At 43.6% G+C, this 14781-nt stretch overlaps 1 protein-coding gene across 1 annotated transcript in view; it reads right to left on the reverse strand.

Moving 5' to 3' along the window:
* Positions 1-12728, reverse strand: part of PTPN22 (protein tyrosine phosphatase non-receptor type 22) — a 39781-nt gene extending 27053 nt beyond the window's left edge. Inside the window, exons 1-7 of the mRNA XM_074977383.1 lie at positions 12628-12728; positions 4799-4907; positions 3966-4042; positions 2813-2908; positions 2011-2049; positions 1030-1101; positions 859-918 (exon numbers count right to left, since the gene is read on the reverse strand). Of these exons, the coding sequence (XP_074833484.1) occupies positions 859-918; positions 1030-1101; positions 2011-2049; positions 2813-2908; positions 3966-4042; positions 4799-4907; positions 12628-12714 (540 nt within the window). The 5' untranslated portion in view covers positions 12715-12728. The remainder of the gene's footprint in view (positions 1-858; positions 919-1029; positions 1102-2010; positions 2050-2812; positions 2909-3965; positions 4043-4798; positions 4908-12627) is intronic.
* Positions 12729-14781: the final 2053 nt, after the last annotated feature.

The following is a 14781-nucleotide window of genomic DNA, read 5'->3' on the forward strand; positions in this document are numbered from 1 at the left end:
TGATACTGTCTATATTGCCTGCTAATAGTTTCTAGAGAGAAAACAGTGAGACAAAGCCTCTGCTGAATGCTAGGAAGTTCGTTTGGTGCACTATGTTGCTCAGGAGTGTGCAAAGCTTTCACCTCTTAGTGATACAGTTAAACTAACCAAATCTCCAGCACAGACAGTGCTAGGTTAACCATAGAAGTCTATCTGCGACCCAGCTACTGGTTCTCAGGGAAGTGGAGTACCTCTGCTGATGGAAGACCCCCTCCATGTAGGTGCAGTAGAACTTCAGAGTTACAAACACCTTAGGAATGGAGGGTGTTTATAGCTCTGAATAAAACATTATTCTTTCAAAAGTGAACATTGACTTAAGGCATCTCTGAAACTTATTTACTAAGCAGAAGAAAAAAGTATGCTTCCCCTTTTATTCAAAACACACTTAAACCAGTATAGCACTATTATTACACACTTAAACCAGTATAGCACTATTCTCGCTTTCTTCTTTTCTTTTCTTTGTTTCTGTTGCGGCCTGATCACATACTTCTAGTTCCAAATAGGGGCAAGGTTGGCAGGTCGCTTTGTATCTCTGGACTCTGTAACTCTGAAGTGGTTCAGCTGTACCATACAGCATTTTAAAGTATATGCAGGCCCGATGTTTTCTCTTATCCAGAGAAGAATTCACTCCTTGGCTCTGAGCTATAATGGCTACAGAAATTAATATTTGATGACTTGGCTATTTTTACTTTGTTGTTATCAGCATGGACTCAAACACCACCAGTGAAATATTTACAGCTTCTTCAAAGCTGACTGTAGAAAACCTGAATCTTCTGCTGTTGACAATGGTACTTTCTGCCTGACCATTTCCATACTTACTTTGTTCAATGTCACCTTTAGAGTCCGAATTACATATTCATTTTTCTTTTCCTCCAGTTCCTGCAAAAGCAATACATTATGCACTTTCTGCAGACACCTGGCATTGATTTCTATAAACGGTGCCACAGACTGTGGAATACTTGTTAGGATGGAAAAGGCTGATGTACTTACACAAGCAATGGTGAAAGGACCACACTGTAGCGGGAAATCGCCCACTTCAACCCAGTACCGCTCACACTTTTTCTATTGTAAAAATCAAGAAATGATGGCTATTTGTCTATGCCTGGTAGCCATATCTCCTGCCTTGTCTTCCCTCATAGACAGTTATTTGTTTCCAAAAGCCCGGCTTTTGTTACTGAGCTGACTCTTGTCTCCCTTTTCCTTGCTCCCAATACATGACTTCTCCAGAGAGACTGCATCATGTTTTGATAATCCAGCGTCTGATGATCTGATGCACCTACCTGACTGCTGAAGTGTGGCAATAGCATCAGTGTATGGTCTACAGCATGGCAACCTCCCATCAGTGCCCCAGACAACCCCCTCCCTGTGCCCAGGTCCCACCCCTCCCCTGCACTGTCCCTGGCCCCTCCCCCAGCAATGGGACTGTGAGATTACCAAGGGACAAAGATGGTATCCCCCCTTTTCGCCACGCAGGCGGTGGGAGCAGAAGCCTGCTCTGCTCCAGCACCCTCCTAACCCACTGCAGAGAAGGTAGTCACAGGAGGCCAAGAGGGCAGCAAAGTGGAGCAGGCAGCTGCTACCATTGCCTGCGCGATAAGTGCAGCGTGGGAGGGAAGCAGGCCCCTGCTGCTGCTGCTGCTGCTGTGCTGTGCTGCCCCCACATGCCACTGCCTGCCCCAGGTAATCCTCCCCTTTCCTGTCCATAGGATGGCTGGGGTGGCCGCCGTGAAACCCCTCAAAGTGCCCCACCTTGTCGTATGGTCTACAGAGACTCATCTCTCTTGAAGAGGCTAATCTCATTCTGAGAACCAGTCTGGGTATGATTCAGCCGAACTGTGCACTTGGGACTCTCTAGTGATGCAGAATTCACTGACTTGTACGTCTGACCTAATTCTTTGTGAAACCAAATGGAAATACACATTCTGCCTCCCGTTAGTGCCACCAGGACACAGGCTCTGATATGTTACTCACCTTCCCCATTTCAAACTCCATGCAAGCCATAACCACAATCTGTGAAGACAAATACAGAAAAGCCTTAGTGCTTCATAACCAGGAGAGAGAGGCAGATTTTAGGCATGATAATTAAGTAACATTCGAGGATTTTCTTCAGTTGTGAGGAAAACTATGGGCCACCTAAGGCCCTCTTAGAATCATAGAACGCTAGAACTGGAAGGGAGCTCTAGAGGGCAACAAGTCCTGTTCCCTGTCCTCTTGGCAGGACCAAACACCATCTGGATCATCCCCGATAGGTGTCTGTCTAACCTGCTCTTAAATATCTCCAGCGATGGAGATTCAACAACCACCCTAGGTAACTTATTCCAGTGCCTAACCACCCTGACAGTTAGGAAGCTTTTCCTAATGTCTAATCTAAGCCTCCCTTGCTGCAGTTTAAGCTCTCAGAGGCCAAGGAGAACAATTTTTCTCCTTCTTCCTTGTAACTCTCTTTGAGGCACTTGAAAACCGCTATCCTGTCCCCTGTAAGTCTTCTCTTTTCTAAACTAAACAAACCCAACACTAGGCAAAATATGGGCACTGTTCACAGAGATTTTTCAGTTCCAAAGCTTTCCCATCGAAGACTGTCATGAGACAATACTTGTCCGTCATACTGTTTGAGATAAAGACCCTTGTGAAAGATACAGTGAGCATCATGTGTAACTCATGATCTTGGAACAACAGCAGCATATGTCCATTACCAACCAGTAACACAAACACACATGGACTTTATTTCAAAGCTGTAAAAATACATAATAGAAGGCACTAGTTGGCACCTTACCACGACTTCATATTCCCAAATCATCCTCCAGAAGTCAAGAAGAGTGGTGGAGAGGGGACCTTGGGTAGCTATATAAGCTCTCGGCCCATATACCCCCTAAAATGAAATTCAGATTGCATGTGAATATATCATTTGTTTGGGCACAAAGCAGCAACAGAACTAGCTCTAATTTAGAGCTGTATTATGTTTCTATGAAAAGACTAATGTGTTTCGGTGACTAGGACTGCTGTAGTTCCCTCAGCTCTTTGTCTGGGTCTCTGATTTTCTCTGTGAATTAGCCCCTACAGTACCATCAGTTGGACTGATAGCCCAGTCAACAGCTGACGAGCAGAATCCACCCTTCTCTACTGATGGTGAGAGATGGGTTTGGAACAACCACCTTTTCCAAAGAACTTGTGTTTTAGGGGGATCTTGGTCAAAAATGTTCAAAATACTGATCTGGGTCCATATTTTGCAGTCAGGCACATCCCTACTTGTTAATATCCTGGCCTGGCATCCTTTGTAAGGGTCTGTGCTCTGTACTGTGGTTAGGCAACATTCCTGGGTACAGATGGAGAGAAACATCTCTGCTTCAACCACTGCAAGGGGAGAGGAGGCTACAAATCAAACAAAGCTGTAAGCATAGAGGAATGAGATGCTGGCCACAAATACCTTGCGTTCTACTGATGTACTGCGTCTCAGCACTGTGGTGGGTGCAGAGCTTCCTGCCTGAGTACTGGTGTCAGAGGTCTTTGTTAATAGCAGGCAGTGCTGTGTCTCACACCACTGAGCGCATGCATACAAAGTTAATGAGGGCACAGGGTTCTGAGCTTGGAGTTGTGCTCTGAAAACTGCTCCCCTCCCCATGATCATCCACTTCTCATATACCAAAGCCTGGCTTCCTGAGCATTTTAGAGGCGCTTGCTATTGAGGGGTCTCAAACCTATCTGTAATTTCCCCCATATTTTGTTACCACCCCTGCAGTGGCGAGCCATTCCGCAGCCAATGTAGATGGGACAGAGCTTTCTCCAGACTCTGGTACATCTCTAGCTCTGTATCCTTACTCTGTATCAGACTGTCACTGTCTGTTTATTCCATGCAGCACTATCACAAGGTACCTTTTCATACCTCAGTGCAATCCACTTGAAATTATGTACTACAAGTCAGTCAATACCTTGATGAAGTTGGCATTTATGTAATGAGAATCTTTATCAGATGTGATGAGGGAGAGTTCCACTCTGCTGTGGTCAACTGCAGGGGAGAGAGAAAGGAATAATTATTAGTGCTTAGAGGAGACGAGTTTTACAGATTTTAAGGCCAAAAAGAACCATTGTGATTATGTAGTCTGACCTTCTGCCCAGTTTAGGCAATAGAGTTTCTTGTTGTGATTCCTTCATCAAGCCCATGTTTTATAGCTCAGCTAGAGCACGTTTAAATCAAGGCCTATTGTAATAACCATTTTTGTAATATGTAGTATGACAATCTCTGCCCTGAAGAACTTGCATGGAATTAACATGCCTCAAAGATATCTCTGTCCAAGCTTTGCTTTCCATAGTTTCTCTGAAGTTGGACGGCATGCACCTCACATAACAGACTTTCATGTAACAATTTACTGCTAAATAAGCGAAAACATTTTCCGTTACTTAATAGTCCATAAAACCCCACAGTGTGTACAAAAAGAAATGTTAAAAAGTGGCATCATAAATAAGAGTTGTGGCATTCAAAGTATATTAGGATTTGAACTGTGAAGGGTCACATGCATATATGCACATTTGGCTGCTTAGAATAGGAGAGCATATGCCTATGCATGCATATCTTGATGTGTGCTGCATAACTTACATCGGTGTGTGCATGCCCATGCATGCTAGGCTTACATCGGTGTGTGCATGCCCATGCATGCTAGGCTTACTCTACCTGCGCATATGCACTGGGTAGGAGAGGAGGAAGAAGCTAGCTTGACGTAACTGGTAAGGAAGGTTAAATGGCAAATTTGCTGTTTCCACCTACAGGGTAAGATGTCCTTGTATCGATTTTTCTTCATGTTTTCTGGTCGTTCAGATTCTGCAGTTGGGTATATTCTGTCTGATCTGTATTTTGTCGACTGCCTTTTCAGCTTCTGTGGTAAAACAGTGGAATAGATTAAAGCGATCGTGTCACAGAGGGCCCAGTGCTAGAGAGCATGTCTGATGGTCCCAAAGGGGCCAGGGTCACAGCCGCAAATGATCTGCACTAATCGTTCTTTCCTGATTGGCTGCTCTCGAGGCATTCAGCACAAACAGAGTAACAGTAGCCACCCAAGAACCCATTTGCTCTCAAAACTTCTGAAGACCAAAAGGTCTGAGTGCTCACCTGGGGTGCCAGAGGCTCTGACACGGGCTTCTGAAGTGCCTTATACATTTACATGGAACACAAACTTTTGCCCTGCAAACAGGCATGAAACACACAAACCTTTTACAGTATAAATGTTGAGTAAACAAGAGACAATGACATTATGTGATCTCCAACAAATGACAAGCAAGTCGCTTTTTTCTACACTGTAGCTAAGAACAGCAGCATCTTTGTCAAATAATCTCTGGGTTGTGGGACCGCCCAAATATGAAAGATCTATGCAGTAAGAAGAACTGAAGAAAAGCAATTGCACATATTGCTGAATAGGATTCCGAAAAGCTAACACATGGTGCCAAGATCTCTCTAATTAATTCTGTCTGATAGGGCAAGGCTGCTGCATTGATCATGGATTGTTTTCTGTGGAATCTTGCCGGGGCAGTTTAAAAAGATTTGTGATTTCACTGGACTGAACAATTAGAAACACACTGGCCTTTAAAAATACTAAATGTTTTATTACTACTACCCACATTTCTTAATGATAAGATCTGGGCCACTGCTTGGGAGGTTGACAAGCAAGAATTAATGCTGCTTAATCTCAAACCTGATAAAGGGAGATGGTCTCAACACCAATGTAATCCTGGAGGCTAGAGCTCTCCTTCCCATTACTCTTGGCACAGACGGAAAAAGTTTTGGGCAAAAGTACAAAGTCAGTCAGGCAAATGTTCCCCTTTAGAAGAATAGGTCAGAAAAGTCCTGCTCCACTAAGTGGGGTACATAGGATGGGCGAGGGGGAAGCTGCACCACTTTTCTTTACATCTAAGATGTCTTGAATTACTAGCTGAGACTGCTCTCCGACAGGATGTGGAAAGGGCAGCTAAACCAATCAGGCATTAGAGGAAAACAAAACACATTGGTCTCATGACACTTGGACGAAAATAGCTCTGTGGTCTGGTGGTGAGCACTGAAAAGCTGGCACTGCCAGGGGATAGATGCACTTGGAAGGTAGTTTTCTCCATAAAAACTAACACATTTGACTCATAGGAGCAGAATTCTGTGTTTACCTTCCAATTGAGAGGTCACCCAACAGTATGCCAGTTACTCACAAGAGGCAAGTAATTTGCATCAAACAAATGGACAGCAGCACACTTCCTGTTTAATAAAGGAGGTGCAGCCCACAAGGACGACTTTCCGAGAAAGCAGTGATTCCATGATCCAACTTTCTCTGCTGTGTGTTATGCAAGGGAGATGGATCAAGGTCAGAACCATGTCAGCTCACAATTCAGTTGCATTTTCAGTGTAAATGTCATCATTTCACATAGATTACTACAAGTTCAGAGGAACTTAGCCCTCACCCCCAACTTAGTACATGTGTAGGGAATGCATTTGTAAAAGGAAACTGAGTTTGAAACATTGTAAAAAGTGAGACTAAAGAAAGTGTTATTTACCCCTTCGTATAATGCAAGACCAGGGATCATACAATGAAATGAACACAAACAGGAAATACTTTTCCACACAATGAACAACTAACCTGTGAAACTCATTGCCATGGGAAGTTGTGAGGGCCAGAATGGGATTTAAAAAAACTAGATAAGTTCATGGAGACACATCCATCAATGGATATTGGCCAAAATGGTCTGACACAAACCCATGTTTGAGGAGACCCTAAACCTCTGACTGCTAGAAGCTGGGAATGGAAGATGAGCGGATCACTCTGCACCTGCCCTACTCTGTACACTCCCCCTAAACCTCTTAAAAGGGCAACTGTTGGAGGTAGGATGCTGGCAAAATGTAATGTGGTCTGATGCAGTATGATAGTGCTCCTATAAATCCTATTTATCTTTTAATAAATGTGGACAGAATTAGTCATAGTACAAACCATTACTCAGAACTATTATTCAAACAGCTAATTTTATTATAAACTCTTTCCCCACCTCCCAAATCATAAACCATTGTCTATGTGCTTCTTAGTGGGAGCAAGTGTCTCAGCCAGCCAACCCAGGAGGCTAAAGTTCACCACTGACCTGCAAGGCAGGTGCTGGGCAGACACTATGCTGTTCAAACATGCCACTAGCCTGCCTCAGACCTGACATGGAGGAACAACCAGCCTGTGTGGCACTTCTGCAGAGACTGCAAAAGACGACGCCATTCAGGTTGGTCATTTCAGTAATGCAGACACATACCCACTAGGAAACAGACTGAAATCCCAACTCATTTCATGATACTGAGCAGCCATCAGATGGCAAGAGCTTTCCATCACTCTGAAACTGGGCTGGATTTGAAATCAGACTTGAAGGTGAAAGCTTCTTTAGCTCATGATCAATCTCCTGAACCCATGATGAGTCAGCAGTTCACACTCTGAATTGTTTTCCTAAGGCTGTGAAGGCCACTGGTTGCATAGGATTGTCAAGAAGAGCTCCCATGCCTATCCCAAGGATTTGGGAACCTAACAGATGGACACACAGTAGAGTCCACACATAGAAGAAAATACAGTCTACCCAATAAGTTTTCTTTCACTGTGCTTCAATCAAAGCGTCCACCTACAAGACTTGGGTTTCAAAGAGCTTTCCATCCAGAAAAGGGAGGATTCTTTCTGACAGGGTTCAACTGTTTGGGGAGATGCAGAGGCCCATTGACGCCATGAGGAATTGCTATTGTGCTTCGGCTTACGGCTGAATGAAGCTAGCACAAGCTGCACTCAGAGAAGCAGCAAGCTGGCTTGGCGGAGACTGGTATCTAGGACTACACTACAGATATGCTTGTTATGGTCCTGTTTCCTTTGGCTTTTGTTCAGGACTACCTGGTGGGCTAATAGAGAGTGACCTTGTAATTTTTGCATATTTGCTTTTACTTTGGTTGGATTTTGTGTGTCCTCTGCAGTGTGGGATTTTGGAACCAGAACTATGGAAGGAGTTAAAATTAATTTTAGTCACAGTTCTTTTTCAGACTGATCTTTAGGGAGTAAATACCACTCCTGACAATTTAGTTCAGGACTGAATTTAGAATGACAGAGTTTCTCCCCTTCACTCTTTCCTCAGGAACTCCACAGCAAGTAGCCACATATCCTTCGGATGCCAGCACACACCACTTCCCACTCAAAGCTCACCTTTCCCTACAGTCCCTCCTCTATAAAACACTAATGCAAGTAAAACACCACATCCCTGGATCTGGGGCACACAGTACAGGAGCCCTCAGAAGCTCTGTGACCTTATTACATATAGCTTCACCACAAAACACTCTCTGGCCTTGTCAGAGTCCATTGTGACTGAAAATTCCTCAAGGTAGGAATTTCAGGAATCTAGTGATTCCATGAGCTTTAATCTGTGGATGTTCAAGTAGATACATTTCATAGGGGGTTAATTTCCAAAATTGCAGAGCACGTGTCCTCTGATAATCAGCAACAAGAAGGCACCTTAAATTGGGCACCCAACATTACTGGCGACTTTTGAGACTCTTGGCCTGTGTCTTCACTTGCTATGGGCCTGAGCCAAAGCCTGTTGGAGATAACAGAATAATGCCCCTCGACATGAAGTGCAGCACCATGTCTGACTATGCTGCTATATGTTAAATTATAAAAATAACATTACTACCAAGAGGGGTCTCAGTAACCTGGAAACCTGTACCCTTTTTCCAGCCATCCCACATCCCTTTTCACAATACAGATTAAAGGGATTTACTGTGCAGCAGCTGCAGAAGGTCCCTTAGCAGAGAATAATTCTGTACATGAACATTCGGAATGGAAAGTTAAGAAGTTAATCTAAATTAACTTCGGAGTCAACATTACTTTTAACTACCTGATAAATTAAGGAAATAGCTGTCACTTAATTACTTGCTAAATAGCCTCAGATGGGTAGCCGTGTTTGTCTGCAGCTTCACAAACAACAAGCAGTTACTTCAGAAGTGGGTCTTAACCACAAAAGCTCATGACTTAATAAATTTGTTAGTCTTTAAGATGCTACAGAACTGCTTGTTACTTGTCACATTGTTCTACAACAGTGGTCAGCAACTCCTGGCATGGATGCCAAGAGTGGCATGTGAGCTGATTTCCCGCCATGCAGCACCTGTGGATTAACAAAAGACCGGCTAATGCTACCAACCACCACCTAAATGGTAAAGCTCTGGATCTTTATTTATGAATGAAGCTGTTGTAAGTAGGACTACTAACGTCTTTGAAAAGTATCGCTGGCACTCCTACCATACACACACAAACACACATGCACACGCACACACAGAGAAATGAAAAGGTCGAATGTGCTGACTCCCTCTTCTAGAGTCAGAGGGAGACAGTAGCACTGTCTCTTATTTGGGTAGACTGGGGCTGCTTCTACACTCTCTCTCCCCCCTTGGAGGTGGCATGGTAATGTGGCAATTCAAAGCAGGCTAACGAGGCACTAACATGCACATTCAGTGCCTCGTTAGTACAATAGCGGCGGCACGAATTTCAAAGTGCAGACTTCATATTGCAGATTGAGTGTGTAGACGGGGGCAGCTGTGAAAAAAGCGCCCCGCTTTGGCATTCCCTCACTCCTGCAAAACTAGATCAGAATAAGGGAACATGGAAGTGGGGCACTTATTTCAAAGTTGACCCCATCTACACTGTCAGTCTGCAATTCAGAGTCTGTACTTCTGCTAATGAGGCGCTAAATATGCACATTAGCACCTCATTAGTCTGCTTCGAATTGCCGAATAACCATGCCACTTCTGACGGGAGAGTGAGAGTGTAGAAGCAGCCTGAGTCAGTAACAGGGCTGCAGAAGTCACAGTACTCTATTGTGTATCAGTCTCGCATAAACAAGACCAGAAGGCACAGCCCAAATGCAGTGGAACAGCAGGATTTCAGATGTACAACCTCCTCCAGCCCTGATGTACATGACAGCCAAGGCAGAACTTTATGGGTTACACCTCATTTCGTGCCCCCCTTTCTCCTCCACCACTCAACAAACACACACACACACACTTCCCGGTCGTACTTTTAATGAAGGGGATCAGAGCCACTTGGCACTGAGGGGCCAACACTTTCAACTATCGCTCCAGGCCAGGTTATCTTCGAGTCTGTATCTTTTATCAGCATAAAGTTTGGCAGATTGATACCTGTGGCATTGCAAATATAAACATCAAGGCTTACATTTCTCACCGTGAGGCTGCCCAAATGGGAAATCTCAGCACAAATCAAGTTCTGCCATTTGTACCAGCAGTTACATAGTTTACTTGTGCAAACACCTGTTTGCACACAGTGGGTGTTTGCAGGGATAATGGATGCAGGCTTATTTTTGTGGCTTATGAATGGCAAGCAGCTTTGGAAATCTGATCCTTAACAGTTTTCTTCTAAGGCTTTTAATACACAGAAAAAGCTGTCTGTACCATCTTTGGCTTTAGAAAAGTCCTTTCTCAGCACCAGAGAAAACACGTTCTACCTACTATTTTTGACAGATCACAGGCAGTGCATAAGCAACACACCCACTTCCACCACAGACCAGCACATTCATCCTCATCTGACACCCCATCTACTCAGCCTCCCTCACAAAATACAACTTGAGATTTAGAGACTAACAGGAGAAAGTTAGCCACCCATGACATTGTTTTTTCCCATGGAACAACTGCACCATTACTGCAAGATACTTAGCATTCAGCTTAATCACTGCTCTCCAACACAGGCACCTGAGAGCTGGAGATAGGAAAATGTCATCTGCTCACTAAGGTCATCCCTGCTGGTATAAATAGCTCCCTAGACAGCCACATTCCAGGAAGGGACCCTGCAGGGAGGGGAATTGGACTATAGTTAAAGGGTAATTGACATAATTCTTTCACTACCTTTAGCTTTGATTCTGTAGAGATAACACGAATGGTCATGCCCATGCAAAGATTACATCAGGATGCCAGATGAGACATCACGACTTTACATATTGGCGTTGACGACTGCACTCTTCCAAGGGCTTGAGGTTTATAGATAAAATGTTCTGTAAACTGTGCACAGAAGCTCTCTGTAACTCCCAGATTTTCCATTACTTCATCTGGATTGCTCATCGATTTTTCATGATTATGCTCATTTCCTTACTGGCAGCTCCTATTCTTTCCTCTACCTATCAGCTCTCTCTATAACCAATCACAACTTGATGCCTGTCAGTGCATTCTGAAACTCAACCAAGTTCGGAATCACTCCACCAGCTGGTTGTAATAAACCTTTGATTGTTTCACATACAGTACCCAGACTTGATTCCAACAATGGGTATATCAATAGCTCTTCACTACAATCAGCACAGATGCAAAATCATGCTCTGAAGTATCCCTGGCCTCTGTTTGCCAAAAGCTAACAGTGGAAAAGAGAATGCATCTCTTGATGACAATGTTCTGTTTAGTACCTCTGAAGAACCTGGCATTGGTCACTGTCAGCAAACAGGATACTGGGCTACATGGACCATTGATCTAACCCAGTTGGACTGTTCTTATGTAACTGCAGGGAAACCTTGAGTTCAGCCTCCTGGCTGAATATATCTTACCAGGCCCTAAAATGTAGATTAGGACAAAGATGGTGACCCGAAGCAACAGGGAACTTCTATTCAAGGCACGGAGAGAGAAGTGCCAACAATATTACTTGCAGTGTTGTCCTAGCTATGTTGGTCCCAGGACATGAGAGACAAGGTGAGTTAGGTAATACTTCAACTGAACCAACTACTTTTGGTGAAAGAGAAACTTTTGAATCCTCCAGAGCTGAAGAAGAGTTACGTGAAGCTCAAAGCATGTTTTGGTCACCAACAGAAGTTGGTTCAATAGAAGATTTACAAACATTATAGCATTTGCATTCATGTTGGATAAATTTGTATTTTCATTTAAACTGCTACAGCTCAAGACAGCTTAGAAGTTGCCAAAGCGAAGCTTAGGGATGTTGACATGGGACACCCTTCAGTTTCTGTTTTTTTTCCCCTCTTTCCAGTTCTAATCACGGTGCCAAATGCCAATTTGAAACAACAACTGGACTGGTCCCAGCAGGAACTTGTCATGGAATTTCTCTGCAATCAGCTCACTAGGCTGGATTTCCTTTGTGACAAGGTGGGCTACTCATCAGAACCAGAGCTGAGTGGTCACCTGAGGTGCTCAGTTGGGAGGTATTTTCATTTTGACCCTCTTCATTTCATTCTTTTCTCTGAGACAGATGACTGAGGGGAAAAGGCTTTTATAAAACTTAGAGACATAGTCCCCCACTGATAGGAGGGTTGAAGTAGGAAACCCCGTTGCCTTGCAGCAGAAGTAAACTACATTCCTACAAGTACATTTACAAACTAGGAAACAGGAAACATTGATCAAGTAAGTGTTAAATACAGCTTCACTTAGGATGGAAACTGTTAAACTTTTTTTTTTCTTTTCCATTGTTTTTAGATTCATTTTTATTCTAGAATTTGTTTTTCTACTAAGTGTTACATTTAATCATTGCATTACACTCCAGAATTGCTTCAGCAATTATCTTTTTCCATAAAATTAGCTTAGACTCAGAAATGTGCCGGTAGGCGACTTACCAAAAACTCATTCGCAAACTCCTCTCTGTTAAGTTTCCTGCTTTGGGCCCTGTGCAGGTTTTGCAGTAGAATCTCTCGTTGGTCCATAGTGTGAGCTGGGGAGAAACTGGTCCGAATGAGCGTAGCTGGACATGTCAAGTGCATGTCATAGCGGAAAGCACCAGCATGGAGAGCGCCTGTTGCAGGCTGTGGTTTACTAGATCATTTCAAGTCTTAAAGGAAATTAGTGCGTAACAGCCTGTGTGGTGAAAAGCAAAAAAAAAAAAAAAAGAGTAACTCAAGGCCCTAGTGCTTCCTTTTTAGAGTGTGAGCTACTGTGCTCATTTCTTTATGGCTAGGGCAGGCTAGGTGGTGTCACTGAACTTATCTATTCGGTCTCTTTCAATGTCAGACTTGTTTATATTCCTTTCTGGTCATGGTGAATTTGACTTCAAAGAGCCATGTAACACAGATGGGAAAAAGGCATGGCATCAGCTGAACAAACTCAGGCAAGATTGGCTACATTCACCAACATTATCTGCAGTTCTGAGTCTCACCAGAAATGTCCCTATGCTGATAAACCGCTAGCTGAGTGGAAGCCTTGACAACCCTCTCTCCAGGAGGATAGATTCTGAAACATGTAAGTCATGCCTCAGACCCAGCATCTTCCAGCAAACCTTGAAACACTCAGAGATCACCGAGTTTTCAAATGGGCAGGGATGAACTCTGGAAAGCCCCATCAGGATCAAAGATATTTGAATGTAGAAGTTACAAGTGTACTCAGAGGCCACTCACTGAAACTGCATGAGTCCTGGAATGCTGACAGTTCTCAGAGCTTCCATCCCAGAAAATGGATGAAGTGAAATTAAATCCACCATTACAGTACAGACAGTTCAGCTGAAAACAGAAGCTTAAAGTATCTCCTGTATTTGTAGCAAACAACTTGCTATTGGACAGTCCCAGAAGGGTAGCCATTTTAGTCTGTAGCTTCACAAATAACAAGGAGTACTGTAGCACCTTAAAGATTAACAAATGTATTAGGTCATGAACTTCCCTGTGAGAGACCCACCCAAGAAATCTCATGACGTAATACATTTGTTAATCTTTAAGGTGCTACTGCGCAGCTTTATATGTTGGAAAGTCAGTAACTCTTGTTCCTCTTTGTACTAAGAGAATGCTGCCCCCAGCTGGTTTTTGACTGTGACATGAAAACTTTGGGCCCAACAACTGCTGCCTGGCACACATTGGCTCTGCTTCTCCATATTCTAATCAAATCAGGTTCATAGTTCCTTCAAAGCTGGCTTCTTGGACTGACTGGGGCTCCATGGCACAAAAAACATTTGGCATTATGACCCTTTCGGTTAAACAGAGGTGCAAACACACTATCTGGATCTCCAACATCCACTTTTCAACAGTGCTCAAGAGCTACTCAGGCCCCAGCTCTAATTCAAATGTCAGAGCAAACCAACCATCCAAGTAGGTATTTATGTGGCTGTTGTCACTGGCGTCCCTGGCCTCTGTTTGTCAGAGGCTGGAGATGGATGGCAGGAGACAAGTCGCTTGATCATTGTCTTTGGTCCACCCCCTCTGGGGCACCTGACACTGGCCACTGTCAGCTGATGGGATGCTGGGCTGGATGGACCTTTGGTCTGACCCAGTAATGGCCATTCTTACATTCTTAGAACTCTGCTTCACTTTACAGAGTTACTCCAATTCCCAAAGGGCAAATTTGGGGCTGTTTAAAAGGGTAATGTTTTACCCTTCTCTTGCAGTTTTCAATTAAGGATTTCAAGGCACTTTACTGACATGAATTTAACCACTTAGTTTCCCCCAGGGTAGATTTAACGTGAAGGATGCTGAACTTCTAAGGGGCTCAACAGTGATAATTTGGTGTTATATTTGCCTAATTCTCTTGGTAACTGAAGAGTTTTGCAGCAGTTGGTTTAGTGAGGTATATGTGTATGAGAGCACTGTAAGTGACTACATAGAGGATAACTCAAACATAAATAAATGCTTAGGGTTCAGTGTTGGAAATTGACTGTTTGTTCCTTTAAGTCTGCGGGTCAAGTGAATGACTCCTCATACCTGCGTAAAACCTTTCAGTGATCAGTCATTGGTGTATTATTTTGGCTACACTTTTTGTCCATAACATCATTTTTTCAAAACACTCAAAAG

This window comes from Carettochelys insculpta, chromosome 26 (assembly GCF_033958435.1).
Source record: "Carettochelys insculpta isolate YL-2023 chromosome 26, ASM3395843v1, whole genome shotgun sequence".
Lineage (NCBI taxonomy): Eukaryota > Metazoa > Chordata > Testudines > Carettochelyidae > Carettochelys > Carettochelys insculpta.